We start from the raw sequence: 22,424 nt of genomic DNA on the forward strand, positions 1-22,424 counted from the left end.
AGAGAAAGTTTATGGCCCAAAACACATGACAAAAATTAAACTTGCTTAAGTTGGAAGGAAATGCCTTTATGTGCAATTACTTCCAAAGAGTAAGCATCAGGGTCTAAGGCACCCAAGAGCAGACCATTTCACCAATACTGATGGAATAAAATATTAATCCTGCCTAAAAAAATCTTGCATTGAATTCCGTATGATAAGGAAATGTTTACAGAGATGGAAAGGGGGACAGGAAGGAGTTACTAGCCACAGTATCTTAAGAAAGTTACTACTATTTTGCATGTGTTGCTCCCTACTCATTCTTTTGTTGCTGTTGTTGTTGATGTTGTTGTTTGGAAGACGGAGTTTCGCTCTTGTTGTCCAGGCTGGAGTGCAACGGCACGATCTCAGCTCACTGCAACCTTTACCTCCTGGGTTTAGGCGATTCTTCCGCCTCAGCCTCCTGAGTAGCTGGGATTACAGGCATTTGTTGCCACGCCCAGCTAATTTTGTGTTTTTAGTAGAGACGGGGTTTTGCCATGTTGGTCAGGCTGCTCTCGAACTCGTCACCTCAGGTGATCCACCTGCCTCAGCCTCCCAAAGTGGTGGAATTACAGGCGTGAGCCACCACGCCTGTCCATCCTACTCATTATTAAAATTTATTTAATCCTAATAATAAATGTATCCCTCTTTTACAGATGAGGAAACCAAAGCAGAGTTTCTTGCCCCAAAACACTCAAGTAGTAAATGGCAGAGCCTGGATTTGGATCTAAACATTCTGTCTCCAGAAACTATGCTCTTACCTACTACATAATAACAATGCCTAGAGAAATGAATTACTAATTTTAGACATAGAAATGTTTCTCCAAGGTAAACTACAAGTAGATAACATATGTTAGTCACACTCAGGCTTCCATAAAAATTATCAGTTTCCTCAGTTTTCCTCCCAGATGCGGTTCATTAAAAAAGAGCTGGGCCGGGCACAGTGACTCACGCCTGTAATCCCAGCACTTTGGGAGGCCGAGGCTCCTGAGCTCAGGAATTTGACACCAGCCTCGGCAACACGGTGAAACCCCATCTCTACTAAAAACACAAAAAATTAGCTGGGCGTGGTGGTGTGCACCTGTAGTCCCAGCTACTCAGGAGGCTGAGGCAGGAGAATTGCTTGAACCTGGGAGGTGGAGGTTGGAGTCATCTGAGATTGCACCACTGCACTCCAGCCTGGGCAACAGAACGAGACTCCGGCCCAAAAACAAAAAAGAGCTTTCATTGGTAGCAGTTAGTTGAATAGTTTCATGAAAGTTTCATATCATTACATTAAAATCTAGTGGAATTCCAGTTAGACCATAAGTTTGCCATTTTACAAATGTATTTCTCAAGATAAGCATTAACAGCTTTATATACAGACATAATTTTTAAAATAAAGTTAGTTGACATGTAATATCTACTAAAAGCTACATGAACAGTATGTTAGCCTGATGAATTTTCACAAAGTGACAGATGACCCAGATTAAGAAACACCAGTGGCATGCAGCCTGCCTCATGCCTGTTCTCCTAGTCATCAGTCTTCTAACACCATAAATTGTTTTTGCTTTATTTTTGCCTTTATAGAAATGGAATCATACTCAGTGAGCTCTTTTATGTCTTCTTTCATCCCACATTATGTGTCGTGATATCCATCCGTGCTGTTGCTATTCAGCAGTTTATTCATTGCTATATAATATCATATGAATATGTCACAATTATATAATATCTATCATATGAATGTGCCACATTTAATCTGTTTAGTTCAGTTCATTGCCATTTGGATTGTTTGCAGATTGGGGAAAATATAAATGGTGCTGCTGTGAACATTCTTTTACATGTATTTTGGTGAATATACATATATATACTTCTGTTGGACATATGCCTAGAAGTGGAATTGCTAGGTCATAAGGTATGCGTATCTTGAGGTCTGATACCACCAACCAGTTTACCAAAGAAGTTGTACCAAGTTATACTCCTACTATAAGTACATGAGATTTTTATTACTGCATATCCTTGTCAACTCTTGGTGGTATCTCTTTCTTTTTAGCCATACTGGTGTATAGCATCACATTGTGGTTTTAATTTGTTAATGAAAATTAAGCAAATTTGCATGTTAGCCATTTGGATATCTTCTTTTATGAAGATTTTTGCTTTGTCTTTTCCATTTTTTTGACAGATACATTTATTATAAATATCTTTCCTGACCCAAAGTCATGTTGTTTCCCTAATGGTGTCTTTATAGGAACTGACTGTACTTAATTTCAGTGTAGTTTTTTTCATAGACTATATGCTTTTCTGATGAATGCTCTTTTTTAACTGTTTGCTCCTACTTCCATATTTTTAAAATTATTAATCATAGTTGTTTTAATGCTCTTGTTTTAACTCAAGTATTTGGATCACCTGTGCATCTGTTTCTATTGTTTTTCTGTCAGTCTCTGGTTTTTTTTTTGGCATGTTTGATAGTTTCTGAAAAATTGTTGAGGCTGTAAGTGATATCTTGCCATAAGACAAGGCTAATCCTCTGCTTGCCAAATAGAGTAGGATCTGATCACCTAATCTTCTAAGGGAATGGTATCACAAGGCTTGTAGTAATCTTGGTAAGGCTCCTTCTACCTCTAGTTCACTCTGGTCTCCAAGACATAGCCTACCATGGTTACCATCTGAAAGCTTAGACTGTTTGCCAGGGCTCCTTCACCTTGGTGGGTCCCAAATATTATTATTTACCTCGTAAATACAATGAGACTGCCAAAAATTACCTCCTTTTTAAAGATTTTCTGCTCAGTTTCTTATACTCTCAAATAGCAATAATTTGAATTACTGTAGCTTCAACCAAAGAAAAATTAAGTGAAGGATTTTGAGATTGATAAAGTATTTGATAAAGTATTTTGACTGTCATATAATGAACATCTGAGAAGAATTACTTAAAATTTTCTTACAGATTAGCAATGAAAAATACAGCTATCAGTCTTTCATCCAATTTATGACTACTATTACTAGAAGACAAAAATATATATAAAAGAAATTTAACAATTTAGAGGGTAAAAGTGGATAGAAAAATCAATTTTTTTTTTTTTTTGAGATGGATTTTCTCTGTCACCCAGGCTGGAGTGCAGTGGTGTAATCTTGGCTCACTGCAACCTGTGCCTCACAGTTCAAGCGATTCTCCTGCCTCAGCCTCCTGAGTAGAGCTCCCACCACGCCTGGTAATTTTTTGTATTTTTAGCAGAAATGGGGTTTCACCATGTTATCCAGGCTGGTCTCAAACTCCTGACCTCAGGTGATCCACCCGCCTCGGCCCCACAAAGTGCTGGGATTACAGGTGTGAGCCATGGTGCCCAGCCAAAAATCAAATATTCTTTTTTTTTTTTTTTTTTTTTTGAGACAGAGTTTTGCTCTTGTTGTCCAGGCTAGAGTGCAATGTCATGATCTTGGCTTACCACAACCTCTGCCTTCCGAGTTTAAGCGTTTCTCCTGCCTCAGTCTCCCGAGTAGCTGGGATTAAAGGCATGTGCCACCATGCCCGACTAATTTTGTATTTTTTAGTAGAGACGGGGTTTCTCCATGTTGGTCAGGCTGGTCTCGAACTCCCGACCTCAGGTGATCCTCCCACCTCCACCTCCCAAAGTGCTGGGATTACAGGCATGAGCCACCGTGCCTGGCCCAAATCAAATATTCTTAATAAAATTTAGATTTAAATATTTGTTTTTGTTTCTTAGAAATAATGGCAAATGTTAGAGTTCCATTGAGAAATGTGATATTTAAAAAATTGTTGAATTTGTGTTTTTTTAAATCTGCATGGAAAACTGTTGAGCATAAACTGAAAAATGAACATGATTTTTGCCTCTCCCCATGCAGTCAACAGCTACAGGAACTGACATTTTCCTATAAACAAGGCAAATCAGGCTAAAAAATTGTTTTCAGATATTCTTCAACCAGGAGTTTTAGGATCATGATTGGGAAAACAAATGAAATGAACTCTACCATTGTCCCAGCTTCCTGCCTGGAGGCATTTTCCAGGTCAAGAGCAGGGATGGAGGAGGGATTCCAAACAGAGCCTTGTGGTCTTGCTGAGTTTAGGTCAGAGACTGGAGAATCTGAGTTGGCCAGAATTTATGAAGTGGAACAGTGAAGAGAAAAAAATTGAGATAGAGCTCTGAAGATCTGCAAAGGGGCCTTGAAATATTGGCTGAATACAGATCTGTATGCAAAGGATGAAACTACGAGAGACTGGGGAAAGAACTATTTGGAAAGAAGGCCAAGTGATTGATTCCTAGAAGTCATACATCTTGTTTTCCCCCTGGCTAGAAGAAAGATTGGTAACATTTTGCTTTCCCCTTGGCTAAAATGAAGAAAATTTGTAATCAGAAGTAACAGGTAGGGTCCACAGATGGGTATTGCTTTAGTGGGGCTCAATTAGTCCCAGAGACTGCAAAGAATCTATACACAGAAAAGCCAAAAGCAAGCTTCAAAGGAATCAGGCTAATCCTAAGTAATTTAATTGCATGCCAGAACAAAGTCTAACACTCTTTTGAAGAAATGAAACAACATCCATTACCCAACAGCATAAATTTTACAATATCTGACATCTAATAAGAAATTCCCAGGCATGCAACATAGCAAAAAATATAACCTATTAACAAGGAGAAGAATGAAGTGATCTACCTAGAAATAATTTGGACTTAGCAGATGACCTAAAAGAGTTATTGCCAATGTATCAGTGAAATAGGTATAGAAAATGTTCAGTCTAAAGCATGGAGAGGAAAAAGACTGAAAAAACAATGAACAGAGCATCAGAGACCTATGGAACAGTATCAGGCAGTCTAATACACATTATTGGTGTATCACTAAGGCAGGAGCTGAGCAAATGTTTGAAGATACAGTGTCTGAAAATTTTCCATAGTTGATGCAAATTCTAAATCCATAAATGAAAAAAAGTTAAATTCAAGCAGAAGAAACATGAAAGCATACAAAACCACATCATCAGATTGCTGAAAGTCAGTGAGGCAGGGAAAATTTTAAAAAGTAGCCACACAAAAGACACATCACATAGAAAGGAACACAAAGTCTGACCAACATGGAGAAACCCCGTCTCTGCTAAAAATACAAAATTAGCCCGGCATTGTGGCGCATGCCTGTAATCCCAGCTACTCGGGAGGCTGAGGCAGGAGAATCGCTTTGAACCAAGGAGGCAGAGGTTGCGGTGAGCCGAGATCATGCCACTGCACTCCAGCCTGGGAAACAAGAGCAAAACACCGTCTCAACAAAAAAGGAACAAAAAGTAAGAATGGCACCGTACTTCTTGCTGTAAGCTGTGCAAACTAGAAGACATCTCTAAAATTGAGATCATAGATACTTCTAAAGTATTGAAAGGTTAAAAAAAAAAAAGTCCATTCAGAATTCTATACACAGTGAAAATATGTTTCCAAAGTGTAGGGGAAAAACAGACTCTTTAAGCCAAAAAAAAAAGGGAGAGAATACATCAACGGACCTACATTACAAGAAATTTTAGAGGAGGTTTTTCAGGCAAAAGGAAAATAGTATTGAATAGAAATTTGGATCTGTGCGAAGTAATATAGACTGACAGACATTGTAAATATGTTGGCAAATAGAAAATATTTTTGTTTCTTTATAGTGTATACACACAACACACTCTATATAGAAACACTACATCCTATATATGTAGAATATATAGTTTAGAAATTATATATATATACACACACAAGCAAGAAACAATTGGAATTTGAAATTTAAAATGGATGCCATTTACAATGACTTCAGAGAACATAATATATTTAGGGATAAACCAAAACCACCTAACCTAAAACTACAAAGTATTACTGAAGAAATTAAAGGAGACCTAAATAAGTCGTAAGATACGCAACTTTCATGAATTCATTAAGATGTTACTTCACCCCAAATTGTATATCTATCAGTGCCTCAGCCGTTTTTGTAGTAAGTAACAAACTGATTAAAAACTTAAGGCCAGGCATGATGGCTTACACTTATAATCCCAGCACCTTGGGAGGCCAGGGCAGGAGGATCACTTGAGGTCAGGAGTTCAAGACCAGCCTGGCCAACATAAAAAACATTTTTAAAAAAATTTTTTTAAAAAGTTAGCCATGCCTGGTGACACATGCTGTCATCCCAGCTACTTAGGAGGCCGAAATGAGAGGATCTTTTGAGCCCAGAGGTTCAGGCTTCAGCAAGATACATTTGCACCACTGCACTCCAGCCTGGGAGACAGAGCACGAGTCCGTCTCTTAAAAAAAAAAATTATATATATGTATATATATGTGTGTGTGTGTATATATATATATGTGTGTGTGTATATATATGTGTGTGTGTGTGAATATATATATGAAAATGCAGAGACCTAGAAGATGAAAACAATGTTGGAAAAGAAAGTTAGAAGACTACACTATCTTTGTTCAAGACTTAACTATAAAGGTGTAGTATTAAGATAGTGGTGTTGGCATAGGGATAGGTATGTTGACCAATGGACACACTAGAGAATGCACATGTAGTTCATTGGTTTACAACAAAGGTACCAATGTAGTTTAACAGGAAAAGATGTTCTTTTCAAAAATGTTGCTGGAATAGAGGGAAAAGTGAACCTCAGCTCTTGCTTCATACCATAAACAAAAATTAACTCAAAATGGATCATACACCTAAGTACAAACAGTAAAAACAGAAGATGTCTGCAAGAAAATGGTATAATTGGACTGGGCGCAGTGGCTCACACCTGTAATCCCAGCACTTTGGGAGGCCAAGGTGGGCGGATCACCTGAGGTCAGGAGTTCAAGAGCAGCCTGACCAACATGGTGAAACCCTGTCTCTACTAAAAATACAAAAATTAGCCAGGCATGGTGGCATATGCTTGTAATCCCAGCTACTGAAGAGGCTGAGGCAGGAGAATCGCTTGAACCTGGGAGACAGAGGTTTCCGTGAGCCAAGATTGCGCCATTGCACTTCAGCCTGGGGGACAAGAGCAAAACTCCATCTCAAAAAAACAAAAAAGTCGCTCATAAAAAAACAGGGTCAAAATGGCTTGAAATATTCTATAACTGTAATCAGCATCATTTATCATCATTGTCTCAAATTTGTGGTAAATATTGCTACTGGAGAGATAAAATGAAGAGTAGTAGCAGTTCTTTTTAAAATCATTTTCTTTGTTATAGTTTTCTACCTTTAGGAGTCCAGGTGTCTTTATGGGTCTTAATAGATTTCCTTCATTACATGATGTTTCATTTTTATAGAAGCAAGTATATATGCTCAAATGAATTTGTATGTTTTATACATTTATGTCCATTGTATACTTATATATATTTTGAGTCATTGTGAAAGACCCATAAAATGTAGTAGGGATCTAATTATTGGATTTTGATGAATCTTTAGTCATATAACTGAACTGGTAATAAATGGAGTTTTTTTGGGTATTTGGTTTTATCATTTCTATTTCCCCCCACGATTGTTCAATTAAAACATTATGAAATGTTCAGTTAGAGGACTCCTAACCACTAATTGCATGTTTAAGCCTGATAATGCATGTTTAGTTTTTGTTTTTAATTTCTTTTTATCATTTTAGTAACAATGATGATGTTATGTTGATTTCTGTGGAAAGTCCTAATTTGACAACTCCAATTACATCAAATCCAACAGGTATCTTTTAGCTGATTAGAATATGATCTATCAAGTTAGAAGGCCTTAAATCAATGTTTGCTTTACAGTGAAAAATTGAATAATCTTTTAATAAAATGAAAAATTTAAGTGTACTCTCAAATGTTCTAATTTATATCATGCTTAATATTACCTAAATAAATGATTCCTTAATGTAATTGAGATTTCATTTTAACCTTGTGTTTTATCAGTTTAGGGCCTTTTGTTTCTTTTATGTGTTTAATGACTTTATAAGTTGTAAAACTACTTATTTTTAATCGTTTGCCCTGGCCTTTTTTTGATGGTAGTGATGGTTTGTTTTTTGTCTTTTTATTTTTTATCTATTAAGTTATTGTATAGTCTACTTAAGATTTAAAATTTGTCTAGTCAGTCTGGGTGTGGTGGCTCACGCCTGTAATCCAAGCACTTTGGGAGGCCGAGGCAGGCAGATCACCTGAGGTCAGGAGTTCAAGACCAGCCTGGCCAACAAAATGAAACCCCATCTGTATTAAAAATACAAAAATTAGCCAGGCATGGTGGCAGGTGCCTGTAATCCCAGCTACTCTGGAGGCTGAGGCAGGAGAATTGCTTAAACCTGGGAGGCAGAGACTGCAGTGAGCTGAGATTGTGCTACTGCACTCCAGCCTGGGCAAAACAGCAAGACTCCGTCTCAAAAAAAAAAAAAAAAAATTTTAACCTTACATTTCCAATGATAACTTTTCTCTCAAAAATACATTTGGCTCATAATTTCTTACTCAAAATTCCCCATTTTCATTTCATTTTCTACTATGTTAAAGTATTTGCATCTTAATTTTAAAGATTTGCCTCCACTTAATAGCTACTTAATTGTCCCCACAATTTGGGCTAAGATTGTGAATCAGAGAATTACAAAGGATGTTAATCATTTATCTTAGGCTTCCTACTGGTTCCAGGAAGAGTGCTTCTCAGCCATGTGAGGCAGTTGTAGTCTAAAGATACTGTGAATTAAAAGTGTGTGCATTTCCAGGTGTATTTTCTCATGGAAATTTCTAGGTAGATTTTCAAAAAAAGAGTTACTAATATAGTTGCAAAGTTACAGAAAGAAAAAATGGTTTGACCCAAAATTAAATTTTTTTAAAAAAATTTCATTCAGTCTTTGGAATAGGTAAAGTCAATTGAGTTACTTTTTATCACTATATAATTAACAGCTAATTAGCATCCCTATTATTTTGTTTTAGCATTCATATTTCACAAAGCCCATAAATATTTTGTAATAAATTTGTCAAATGTCTAATTTCTTTCAGATACCAGAAAAATTACATCAGGAAATTCTAGCAATTCTCCCAATGCTGAAGTTATGGTGAGTAATAAATATTGACTCTGAATATTGTTAATTTAAATATGTTAGTTCAAGGAACTTTAGTGTTTGCTACACGTTGGATGATTTAGTTTTAGTCCAGCTTGCACACTGAAAAGCAGACAGCTAATGATAAGCATAATTCATAACGATACTCATTTACCAAATTCATTTACATTCTCCTTAGTCATATTCTCAGAAACCGTTTAGTATTTTATAAGAGCTTTTTAATAGTAGAGTTAAACCACAAGAGACTTGGAGAATGTTCCATCTCTAGTTTCCAAATGGTAATTTAAAATTACCATTTAAAATTACCAAATGGTCATTTAAAATTACCATTTAAAATTACCAAATGGTCATTTAAAATTACCATTTAAAATTACCAAATGGTTTTAAATTTTTAAAAACATTTTCAGCTATTGAGGCAAAGCTTTATTTATTTTTTTTTTTGCAATTTTTTTAGGCTGTACAGAAGAAACTTGATTCTGTAATTGATTTGACAAAAGAAGGCCTGTCCAACTGCAATACAGGTAAAAGGATTTTTTAGATCTTTCTTTTGTAAAAAGGAGGGAAGGGTAACAACTCACAATGCACTGGGTCTACTTATGAAGTTTGTTTTAATATGTTAGTGTGCCTATGTTTATATCTCTATGCAGTTTTAGCTCATGTGCAGATTCGTGTAACTGCCATCACAGTGAAAGCTCCTTCATGCTACCCCTTTATACTCACACCTTGTTTCTGCCCCAATCCCTGGCAGCCACCAATCTGTTCTGTACTATAATTGTTATTTCACAAATTTAGATAAATTTGATAATGCAATATGTGTCCTTCTGAGATTGACTTCTTCCGAGGGTCATCCACATTCTTGTGTATCAGTAGTGTGTTCCTCTTTATTGCCAAGAGTCGCCCGTGGTGTGGATGCATCATAATTTCTTTATTCATAAACCCATTGAAAGACATCTGGCTTGTTGGGGACTTTTACACATTTATTTTCTTCCTGTGGTACATACTTTTTTCCCTAACCACAACAATAGCAGCTAAGAGGACACACAGAGAAACAGAAACTGGGGTATAACATGAAAATGTAGACAGAGAGTGACAACAGTGTCTGTCGTCTCACAGATTTAAGGAAAAAGAAGTGAAATACAATCGTGGGGCTGGGGATCAGTTATAAGGTCTCATTCGAATTTAATGAAAAGTATAAACCCACATATCCAAGATGTTTAATAAACTCCAGGATAAACACAAAAGAAGTCATACCAAGACATATCATAGTCAAGTTCCTGAAATCCAGTGATAAGGAGAAAAATGAAGATACAATGTAGGTGAAAGAACAAAGAATTCACAGGTTTCTAGGCTAGAACAATGCAAGCCAGAAGACAATTGAATGACTTCATCAAAAGGTTGGAGGAAAATAACTGTCAACCTGTAATTCTTTATCTAGAAAATATGTCTTTCAAAAATTAAAGCAACTTTGGGAGGTCAGGGCAGGAGGATGGCTTGAGGCCAGGAGTTTGAGACCAGCCTAGGCAACATAGAGAAACCCCATCTCTACAAAAATAAGAATAAATAAAGCAAAATTAAAATTTTTCAGATCAACAAAATTTGTTGCCAGCAGACCTTTGCTGTCAGAAATAAAGGAAATTCTTCAAGTGATAGTAAAAGATACCAGATGGAAAGTAGATCTACACAAAGAATAAAACTATATTGTAGAATGTATATAGAAGTCAGTAGATGAAAACAGTAGTGCAAAAGATAGTCACGGGATTGGAAGTATGCTGTTACAAGGCTCTTAAATGGAGTGGTGTCATGTTATTTGAAGCTAGACTGATAAGTTGAAGATATATATGGTAATGCCTAGAGCAACAGTTTTTTCTTTTAAATAGAAGTAAAGCTAAGAAACCAATAGTGGAGATAAAATGGAATTTTTAAAATATCCAAACTGGCTGGGCGCGGTGGCTCACACCTGTAATCCCAGCACTTTGGGAGGCCGAGACGGGAAGATCATGAGGTCAGGAGATCAAGACTATTCTGGCTAACATGGTGAAACCTCATCTCTACTAAAAATACAAAAAAAATTAGCCGGGCGTGGTGGCAGGCACCTGTAGTCCCAGCTACTCGGGAGGCTGAGACAGGAGAATGGCACGAACCCGGGAAGTGGAGCATGCAGTGAGCAGAGATCGCACCACTGCACTCCAGCCTGGGCAACAGAGCGAAACTCCATCTCAAAAAAAAAAAAAACCCAATCTAAGAAGCCAGAAAAAAAAAAAAAAAAAAAAAAAAACCCAATCTAAGAAGCCAGAAAAAAAAAAAAAAAAAAAGCAGAGAAAGAACAAACAAGACTAATAGAGGATAAAAGGCAAAATGATCAATTTAAACCTGACCACACTGATAATAAATGTAAATGGTCCAAACACTCCATTGAAAAGCATTGTTAGACTGGAGAACAATACAAGTCTCAACTATGATTACAAGAGATGTACTTTAAAAAGGAAATAAACATTACTTGGGTTGGAATGAAAGTCCTGTTTTGTCTCTTATTATCATAAAGTTCAACTTCTGTTGTAGTCTGTTTTAATTTGCCAAGGGCCTGTTGACTTACTGCCTTGAAAGAAGGAATATTATTTACAAGAAATTATATTTGCTAGGATATTTTAAATACTCAGCTGTTGGCTAAAAATGTAAAGGTTATTTGTATTAGTTCTTAACCTGTAGATTATAATTTTACAAATCTGTCCCTTAAAGCTAGTACAAAATAGCTGAACAGACTCTCTAAAATAATAAACTCCTTACTTCTAGGAAGGTTTTTGTAAAAATACCAGTAAATAAGGTGACTAACTCTGAAACACAATACACAGAATCTTGTTCATCTTTGTCAAAAGAAAAATATAAGTAAAAGAAATTTCATTTGGAGGATTCATAAAATATATTAGTTACATCACAGTATGATATAAAGGATCTAAAATGGTTTTTACTACTTAATTCTGGGATTTTTAGCTACCCAACTTTCATACTTTCCAATATAAACCCCCTTTTCTTAACCATCCCTGTATTTACTCTCCCCAGTTGTGTGTGTGTGTGTGTGTGTTTTAAACTTTATGTTCTGGGGTACATGTGCAAGATGTGCAGGTTTGTTACATAGGTAAATGTGTGCCATGGTGGTTTGCCGCACCTATCAACCCATCACCTAGGTATTAAGCCTGGCATGCATTAACTATTTTTCCTGATGTTCTCTCCACCCCCTGCCCCTCCCCCAACAGGCCCAGTGTGTGTTGTTCTCCTCCCTATGTCCATGTGTTCTCATTGTTTAGCTCCCACTTTTAAGTGAGAACATGTGGTATTTAGTTTTCTGTTCCTGCGTTACTTTGCTGAGGATAACGGCTTGTAGCTCCATCCATGTCCCTGCAAACAACAGGATCTCATTCCTTTTTATGGCTGCATAGTATTCCATGTATATATGTACCACATTTTCTTTATCTAGTCTATTATTGATGGGCTTTTGGGTTGATTCCATGTCTTTGCTATTGTGATTAGTGCTGCAGTTAACATATATATGCATGTATTTTTCTAATAGAATGATTAATATTCCTTTGGGTAAATACCCAGTAATGAGACTGCTAGGCCAAATGACAATTTTATGATGAAATCGCCAAAACCAATTGCAACAAAAGCAAAAATCAACAAATGGGATCTAATTAAAGAGCCTGTATACAGCAGAAGAAACTATCATCAGCAAACAGACAACCTACAGAATGGGAGAAAATTTTTGCAGTCTGTCTATCTGACAAAGGTCTAATACCCAGAATCTACGAGGAACTTAAGCAAATTTACAAGAAAAAGCAACCCCATTAAAAAGTGGGCAAAAGATTACATTTATTGATTTGCGTATATTGAACCAGCCTTGCATCCCAGGGATGAAGCCCACTTGATCATGGTGGATAAGCTTTTTGATGTGCCAAAAACCACATGATTATCTCAATAGATGCAGAAAAGGCCTTTGACAAAATTCAACAACCCTTCATGCTAAAAACTCTCAATAAATTAGGTATTGATGGGACGTATCTCAAAATAATAAGAGCGCTATCTATGACAAACCCACAGCCAATATCATACTGAATGGGCAAAAACTGGAAGCATTCCCTTTGAATACTGGCACAAGACAGGGATGCCCTCTCTCACCACTCCTATTCAACATAGTGTTGGAAGTTCTGGCCAGGGCAATTAGGCAGGAGAAGGAAATAAAGGGTATTCAATTAGGAAAAGAGGAAGTCAAATTGTCCCTGTTTGCAGACGACATGATTGTATATCTAGAAAACCCCATTGTCTCAGCCCAAAATCTCCTTAAGCTGATAGGCAACCTCAGCAAAGTCTCAGGATACAAAATCAATGTACAAAAATCACAAGCATACTTATACACCAATAACAGACAAACAGAGAGCCAAATCATGAGTGAACTCCCATTCACAATTGCTTCAAAGAGAATGAAATACCTGGGAATCCAACTTACAAGGGATGTGAAGGACCTCTTCAAGGAGAACTACAAACCACTGCTCAATGAAATAAAAGAGGATACAAACAAATGGAAGAACATTCCATGCTCATGGGTAGGAAGAATCAATATCATGAAAATGGCCATACTGCCCAAGGTAATTTATAGATTCAATGCCATCCCCATCAAGTTACCAATGACTTTCTTCACAGAATTGGGAAAAACTACTTTAAAGTTCATATGGAACCAAAAAAGAGCCCGCATCGCCAAGTCAATCCTAAGCCAAAAGAACAAAGCTGGAGGCATCACGCTACCTGACTTCAAACTATACTACAAGGCTACAGTAACCAAAACGGCATGGTACTGGTACCAAAACAGAGATATAGATCAATGGAACAGAACAGAGCCCTCAGAAATAATGCCGCATATCTACAACTATCTGATCTTTGACAAACTTGAGAAACACAAGCAATGGGGAAAGGATTCCCTATTTAATAAATGGTGCTGGGAAAACTGGCTAGCCATATGTAGAAAGCTGAAACTGGATCCCTTCCTTACACCTTATACAAAAATTAATTCAAGATGGATTAAAGACTTAAACGTTAGACCTAAAACCATAAAAACCCTAGAAGAAAACCTAGGCATGACCATTCAGGACATAGGCATGGGCAAGGACTTCATGTCTAAAACACCAAAAGCAAGGGCAACAAAAGCCAAAATTCACAAATGGGATCTAATTAAACTAAAGAGCTTCTGCACAGCAAAAGAAACTACCATCAGAGTGAACAGGCAACCTACAAAATGGGAGAAAATTTTTGCAACCTACTCATCTGACAAAGGGCTAATATCCAGAATCTACAATGAACTCAAACAAATTTACAAGAAAAAAACAACCCCATCAAAAAGTGGGCGAAGGACATGAACAGACACTTCTCAAAGGAAGACATTTATGCAGCCAAAAAACACATGAAAAAATGCTCACCATCACTGGCCATCAGAGAAATGCAAATCAAAACCACAATGAGATACCATCTCACACCAGTTAGAATGGCAATCATTAAAAAGTCAGGAAACAACAGTGCTGGAGAGGATGTGGAGAAATAGGAACACTTTTACACTGTTGGTGGGACTGTAAACTAGTTCAACCCTTGTGGAAGTCAGTGTGGCGATTCCTCAGGGATCTAGAACTAGAAATACCATTTGACCCAGCCATCCCATTACTGGGTATATACCCAAAGGACTATAAATCATGCTGCTATAAAGACACATGCACACATATGTTTATTGAGGCACTATTCACAATAGCAAAGACTTGGAACCAACCCAAACGTCCAACAATGATAGACTGGATTAAGAAAATGTGGCACATATACACCATGGAATACTCTGCAGCCATAAAAAAGGATGAGTTCATGTCCTTTGTAGGGACATGGATGAAATTGGAAACCGTCATTCTCAGTAAACTATCGCAAGAACAAAAAACCAAACACCACATATTCTCACTCATAGGTGGGAATTGAACAATGAGAACACATGGACACAGGAAGGGGAACATCACACACTGGGGCCTGTTGTAGGGTGGGGGGAGTGGGGAGGGATAGCATGCTAATGCTAAATGACGAGTTAATGGGTGCAGCACACCAGCATGGCACATGTATACATATGTAACTAACCGGCACATTGTGCACATATACCCTAAAACTTAAAGTATAATAATAATTAAAAAAAGAAGTGGGCAAAGGACATGAGCAGACATTTCTCAAAAGAAGACGTACATTTGGCCAACAAACATGAAAAAAAGCTCAACATCACTGATCATCAGAGGAATGCAAATCAAAACCACAATGAGATACCATCTCATGCCTGTCAGAATGGCGATTATTAAAGTCAGAAAACAACAGATGCTGGCGAGGATGTGGAGAAATAGGAATGCGTTTACACTGTTGGTAGGAATGTAAATTAGTTCCACCATTGTAGAAAACAGTCTGGTGATTTCTCAGTGATTTAGAACTGGAAATACTTTTTTTTTTTTTTTTTTTTTGAGACAGTCTCGTTCTGTCCTCTGTCACCCAGGCTAGAATGCAGTGGCTTGATCTTGGCTCACTTCAACCTCCACCTCCCGGGTTTAAGCAATTCTCTGTCTCAGCCTCCCGAGTAGCTGGGACTACAGGCATGCGCCACCACACCCAGCTAATTTTGTATTTTTAGTAGAGACAGGACTTTACCATGTTGCCCAGGCTGATCTGGAACTCCTGACCTCAAGTCATCTGCGTCCTAAAGTGCTGGGATGACAGATGTGAGCCACTATGCGCAGCCTCCCCAGTTGTTTTCAATCCATTCTTTTGCCTACTTGTACCTTCTTTCCCTCCCACCCACCCACATTTTTCCTGTTCGCCTCCTTTCTTCTTCTCACCATCTATTTTCCTTTCTGTTTCTCCTCCTTCCCCTCTTCTTTTCTCCACTCCACATTTTATACCTACTTCCTTCCAGAGGAGCACAGACCTCATTAGTTGAGATTTCTTTAACCCCAACCCACATGATTTTTAGTTTGAATTCCTAAAACTTGGCTATAGATTATAAATGGCTCTGTGTTTGTAGACATCTTTGTTGGCCTAACGAGAAAATTTGCCTCTAAGATCATTTATCAGAGATCTCTGTCCCATGTGTAAACTTATCTAGTTCCCAGTTACACAATCTCTAAAGTGTTTACCTTAAGGGGAATTTTTGTCACCTTAAAAATTTTCTATATTTGGTACCTCTGTATCTTGAACTTTAATTAAAAGTTTATCTTCATAATTCACAGTTTTATAATTTTAATTCACATTTAATTACCACCAAAGATGTAAACTATAGCTTAAAGGCTATGGAATTGATTATTGCAGATAACATTTACTTCTTAAACCTTGTGTTGTTCACAGAAAGTCCAGTATCCCCCCTGGAGTCACATTCGAAAGCTGCTTCAAACTCAAAGGAAACAACCCCATTGGCACAAAATGCAGTCCAGGTACTGATTCAAAGTGCTCTGTAAGGGATATTTATTCCAAATTGAGTGGGAAGTACCTATGTTACTCTTGAAGAAACATTTGGGTCACATTTCAGCTTAGAAAACAATTTAATGTGCTGTTGTTAATCTACTTATTTATACAATTTAAATTATTCAGTTGAGTTTTACAGAAGCTACAGAAATTAAAACAAATACTTTTTTTATTGAACAAATTGGAAAAGAAGCAATAGCCATTGTTGATGAGGATGGGAGGAAAAGGGTGTTCTCATACACTGACACTTTTTTTTTTTTTTTTTTTTTTGAGACCGAATCTTGCCCTGTTGCCCAGGCTATAGTGCGGTGGCATGATCTCGGCTCACTGCAACCTCCACCTCCTGGGTTCAAGTGAGTCCCCTGCCTCAGCCTCCCGAGTAGCTGGGATTACAGGCGCACACCACCAGGCACAGCTAATTTTTGTATTTTTAGTAGAGACAGGATTTTGCCATGTTGGCCAGGCTGGTCTCAAACTCCTGACCTCAGGTGAGGCAATGCACCCAGCCACGCTGACACTTTTCATGTAAATTAGTATAGTGTTTGAGAGCACAATTTGGAAATGAGATGGAATATTTATCCCACATGTCTGGAAGCTAACCCATTCTGGATTATTGATATTCCAGGATATAGAAATCTTAAATCCAAAAGAGGATTATGCTTAAAGGACTGGATCCAGCCTCACATATTACTGAAATATCCTTTTATTATTTTGATAAATGGATTGAAGAATGAGAAATATAGATTTCTACAACTGCAATTGACCACTTTAAAAGCTATATTTTCTTACAATTGTGTTTTTAGGTTCCTGAGTCCTTTGAGCACCTGCCACCTCTCCCAGAACCACCAGCACCACTACCTGAATTAGTAGACAAAACCCGAGACACACTTCCTCCCCAGAAGCCTGAGCTCAAAGTGAAACGGGTTTTCAGACCCAATGGCATTGCCCTGACTTGGAATATAACCAAAATCAATCCCAAGTGCGCTCCTGTAGAAAGCTACCACCTCTTCCTGTGTCATGAGAACTCTAATAATAAGTTGATTTGGAAGAAGATTGGAGAAATTAAAGCTTTACCACTCCCCATGGCCTGTACTTTATCTCAGTTTTTAGCTTCCAACAGATATTATTTTACTGTCCAATCAAAAGATATTTTTGGACGATATGGACCATTCTGTGATATAAAATCTATCCCTGGGTTTTCTGAAAATCTTACCTAAAAGGTGTTTAATAATGATATACTACTTTTTTTTTCATATTTGTTTGTTTACAATGTTACTGTAATACTATTTGCCGTTGTAAAAGGCCAGCTCAGATTGTGAGCCCTTTCTATTGGGACAGTCCTCTTCTATATGTTGTAAGTGGCCAATAATTTAATGAATTTCTGATTTGTATTAAATACGTCCTTCCAATGGATACGTTCTAAAACATACACTATCACTGGCCCATGTTGCTGAGGTGCATTGTGAACAATACCTTTGGTGACTGTGGAACTGCTGCTTCTATCAGAAGACCTAGGATACAAGCAGCCACTGTTTTCTCCGTTAACAATCAGCTTTTAGTAACCTGCTGTGGTCAGCATAGCTACAGGAAAAGTCAGCCCTTGACTGAGGGCCAGATCATCCCTGGAGTGCACCTCTACTAAGATTTTATGAAAAGATGACATGTTGGGCTGCATGATAAAAGTTAATCATAAAAATTAAAAGATGTTTCTTTGAGATGAATATTGCTCTGTGGCCCAGGCTGGAGTACAGTGGCCACTGCAACCTCCGTCTCCCGGGTTCAAGCAATTCTCCTCTGTCAGCCTCCCAAGTAGCCGGGACTATAGTCACTTGCCACCATGCCCGGCTAATTTATTTTTAGTAGAGATGAGGTTTCACCTTGTTGGTCAGGCTGGTCTCAAACTCCTGACCTCAGGGGATCCACCCGCCTCGGCCTCCCGAAGTGCTGGGATTGTAGGCGTAAGCCACCATGCCTGGCCAAAAATTAAAAGATTTTATGAAACGAAATGGCTTCCCATTCTATTCAGCTTCTAAGTGGGCTATTCATTTGTGCTCTCCTCTTTTTTGTTTTGTTTTGCACTTTGTCAATCATTTGGGGAAATAGCCTGGAGGTCTTTCCTGAATCTGTTTGTAGACATAATAAAATTTGTGTGCTGTGTACACAAAAATATAATGTATCTTATGAAAGCATTACCCAACCTGTTTGAGTTGAGAATGGATTTGTCCACCTTTGATTTGAGGCTTTAGTTTGCTGATTTCCTAAATGCTACCCTTTGATCATTTCCTGGCCACCATCACAATACTAAGGGGCTCAGATGTGTCTTGTGCCCACCTCTTCCTGAGAAGAGATGGAAGTGGAGCTGTGACTAGTACAAGCAGCCCAAGAAACTCTGAACAGGGCCCAGTGGAGGCAAACTTGAGCAAATAATTGGGATGATAAGAAACAAAAATAATCCCAACTGTTTGAAAGTTCAAAAGAGGGCATTCTTTTCTGGTACATGGTGAGAGTTCAGGCTCCAGAGACTCAAAACGGAATGGTTTTCCTTGGCATTTTGTAAATGCTCTCACATCTGCAGTAATAAAGCTGTTATTTTCTGCAGTGTTCTATGTCTTTATTTTTAAGAAAATTACTGATTCATGAGAGGAGCTGCCCTGTGAGTTCCATTTCCTGCTCAGAGCCAGGAACTCACCCTGGGATTGCCGTGGACTAGACATTCACTCACTGTGAAGCCCAAAGACGCGGCCTATAAACAAGATTTTGGTACCCATTACCAAGTGAACCTGCATCTGCAACCAGTGGGCCATCTGGAACGATGATGGATGCTGAAGTCTCTAGCAGATAAGCCTTTATGATCACAGGAAGAGGGAGAAAGGCTGACAGCAAACCTCTTAAGAGGTGGTACCTCAGAAAGCATTACTGTAGCTGGCGCAGTGGCTCACGCCTGTAATCCCAGCACTTTGGAAGGCCGAGGCAGGTGGATCACAAGGTCAGGAGATCGAGACCATCCTGGCTAACATGGTGAAACCCCATCTCTACTAAAATTACAAAAAAATTAGCTGGGCGTGGTGGCAGGCACCTGTAGTCCCAGCTACTCGGGAGGCTGAGGCAGGAGAATGGTGTGAACCCAGGAGGCGGAGCTTGCAGTGAGCCAAGATCGCACCACTGCACTCCAGCCTGGGCGACAGAGCAAGACTCCATCTCAAAAAAAAAAAGCATTACTGTTTTGCCTTTTGGTGAGGCGGGGCAAGATCAACAGTTTTGTTTGTTCATTTGTTTTTGAGATAGGATCTCTGTTACCCAGGCCAGAGTGCAGTGGCAGCATCAGTGCCCCTGCAGCCTCGACTTCTTGGGCTCAAGTGATCCTCCCACCTTAGCCTCTCAAGTAGGTGGGACTACAGGTGTGCACCACCATGCATGGCTAATTTTTTTGAATTTTAGTATTGATGAGGTCTCACTATGTTGCCCAGCCTGGTCTCGAGCTCAAGGGATCCTTCCGCCTCAGCCTCCTAAAGTGCTTGGATTATAGGCAGATCCTCAACTGTTAACACAGCAGTGACACCAGAAAGGAGCTAGCCAGCCTAAGGGCAAAAGTCATGCTCGTAACACAGTCACACAGTACACAGAACCCACAACCTGACCCCACACCACGAAATGCTTCCTATACCTCCAGTGGGAAACCTTTATACCTTCATTAGGTAACAGAATCAAACTGAGTGATGACTGAAAATTGAATACATTGAGAAAAGGCTACGGAGTGGCCCAAGGAATCACTAGGAATCCTACAGACTCAAGGAAAAAATACTTTGCAACAACCCAATGAAGTTTGGAACCTGCTACAGTTTATGCAATTCACATTCTACATAATGATATGTTAGACATTTTATGCCCATTTTAAAGATGGAGAGACGAGCCCAGAGAGCTTAGGAGACTTGTGCAAGGTCACAGAGGCCCAGGGAATAATTACAGCCAGGATTCAAAACCAGCTACATGGTTCTGATTCATGCTGTGTACACCATGCTCTGCTGTCTGTGGGAACTAGACTGAAGGAACAGTTAGAATTCACACTCTTTGCTGCCTTGTGGCTCCAGATTGAAATCCCAGCCTCTGATTGGCTTATCCTAGGGCGTATGTTCAAGTTGCAAGGTGAATTGGGGAAGCAAACCTCTGGTATTTCTAATCTTCAGTGAGAGGTATACACAAGGTAAGTGTGGTGGTTCTGGACTGTGTTCCCGTAGCTAAGCTAGAACTACCTGCCCAGGATTTCCTTCCCTGGCTGGTTCAAGGTTAGCAATGATCATGAGACATTTGCTGAGATTTGGAGAGCAGAAGTGAAATGGCATCACATGTCTTAGGTTCCAAAGGGCAGTGCAGGACATCAGAACGAGGCAGCTGGTGTGCACTGTTGCTCATCTGCGAGTTGATGGACCTGCAGTTGCCATCAAAGCCGCCTCTAGCCTGTCCAAGTACAGGGCACATATGGGTGCTGCTGTGTGTTTTTCCCACAGCCCATTATTCCCATGGCTTCAAGGTGGGATTGGTGACACAGGTTCCAGTTTGTACTTGGTCCCAACTACATCCATCCTTCCTCCCCAACAGCCTGCCTGGTTGACCGATGGTGACTCCAGGCTTCACAATAGACACAAAGGGAACAGTTTATGTGGCCTTCTCCACCAGCTTTCATGCATAGGAACAAGTCTGGCCCCATGAGAGATCCTTATTCTTGCTGAATACCACGAGTTCTAAATTTCTCTTCAAAGATCAGTATGTCAGTATGTTCAGTTCTTTGTTCTCCATTTTGAAGCTTAACTTCCTCATTTTCCTCACCCCTAGTTGCAATAAACAACCTTTTCCACCAGATCTAATCAGTAGTTCACATCTGTTCTCCTGGTCACCTGCTCTGTCCTGAGTCACCCTGGTCACCTGCTCTGACCTGAGTCATCCTGAGTCACCTGTTCTGTAACTGCCCTTCCCACCAAACTACTCACCCTGCCACTCTGGCTCGTAACCCTGCTGTTTTTAAAATAGCTTATCAGAATTAGCTTAGACTGTGTGGTCCAACCCTAGCCAATAAGGGAATGACACAGCAGTAGGGGCTACCTGAGTCAGGAATAAAAACCCCTTCCCCCTCCCTTGTTCAGGTGTGCTCTCACCATTGCTCCACCCATGAGTCGCACCCTTCTATAGAAGGAAAATTGCCTTGCTGAGAAAATTAGATTTATGTTCGAGTGCTATTTCTTTTGTGGTACCGAAAATTTATAACAATTTGCGGCCAGGCGCGGTGGCTCACACCCATAATCCCAGCACTTTGGGAGGCCAAGGCAGATGGATCATGAGGTCAGGAGATCGAGACCATCCTGGCTAACATGGTGAAATCCCGTCTCTACTAAAAATACAAAAAATTATCCGGGCACGGTGGCGGGCGTCTGTAGTCCCAGCTACTCTGGAGGCTGAGGCAGGAGAATGGCCTGAACCCAGGAGGCGGAGCTTGCAGTAAGCCGAGATAGCGCCACTGCACTCCAACCTGGGTGAAAGAGCCAGACTCCGTCTCAGAAAAACAATTTGGGGGCTTGCCCGAGATTCCCGTTCTCCATCTGGGGTGGGTCTAGACCGCTCCCATCAGGAGAAGTGCCCCACTGCCTTGTTGCAGCAGCCTCGGGTAAGGAGTTGAGACCCACCCGGTATGATGAATAAACCCACACTCTCAGCAACGTGGAAAGAAACTGACCGGCGACCTTGGGGAAAGGATCCCCACATACCACGGTGACTAGGTAACTCTGTGCACAGACCAAGGTAAGAAACGTTGCAAAAGCGGCAAAGTATTTCCTTGGTGGTTGGGATGTACCAAGGCAAGAAAAGCCTCAGGGGTGGTGAAGTATTGCTTGGTCGGGGGATCTTGGAGATTGAA

The 22,424-nt window shown here is 39.4% G+C and overlaps 1 protein-coding gene across 39 annotated transcripts in view; it reads left to right on the top strand.

The window, feature by feature from the left end:
* ATF7IP2 (activating transcription factor 7 interacting protein 2) overlaps positions 1-19,117 on the top strand; it is a 97,632-nt gene extending 78,515 nt beyond the window's left edge. For all 39 annotated transcript variants that reach the window (XM_009430276.4, XM_016929393.3, XM_054668161.2 and 36 more), the window contains 5 exons: positions 7,589-7,662; positions 8,943-8,998; positions 9,459-9,525; positions 16,403-16,488; positions 17,323-19,117. In XM_009430276.4, coding sequence (XP_009428551.1) covers positions 7,589-7,662; positions 8,943-8,998; positions 9,459-9,525; positions 16,403-16,488; positions 17,323-17,736 — 697 coding nt within the window. In that variant the 3' untranslated portion in view covers positions 17,737-19,117. The remainder of the gene's footprint in view (positions 1-7,588; positions 7,663-8,942; positions 8,999-9,458; positions 9,526-16,402; positions 16,489-17,322) is intronic.
* The last annotated feature ends 3,307 nt before the right edge of the window (positions 19,118-22,424 follow it).

The sequence above is a fragment of the Pan troglodytes genome, chromosome 18 (genome assembly GCF_028858775.2).
Source record: "Pan troglodytes isolate AG18354 chromosome 18, NHGRI_mPanTro3-v2.0_pri, whole genome shotgun sequence".
Classification (NCBI taxonomy): Eukaryota; Metazoa; Chordata; class Mammalia; order Primates; family Hominidae; genus Pan; species Pan troglodytes.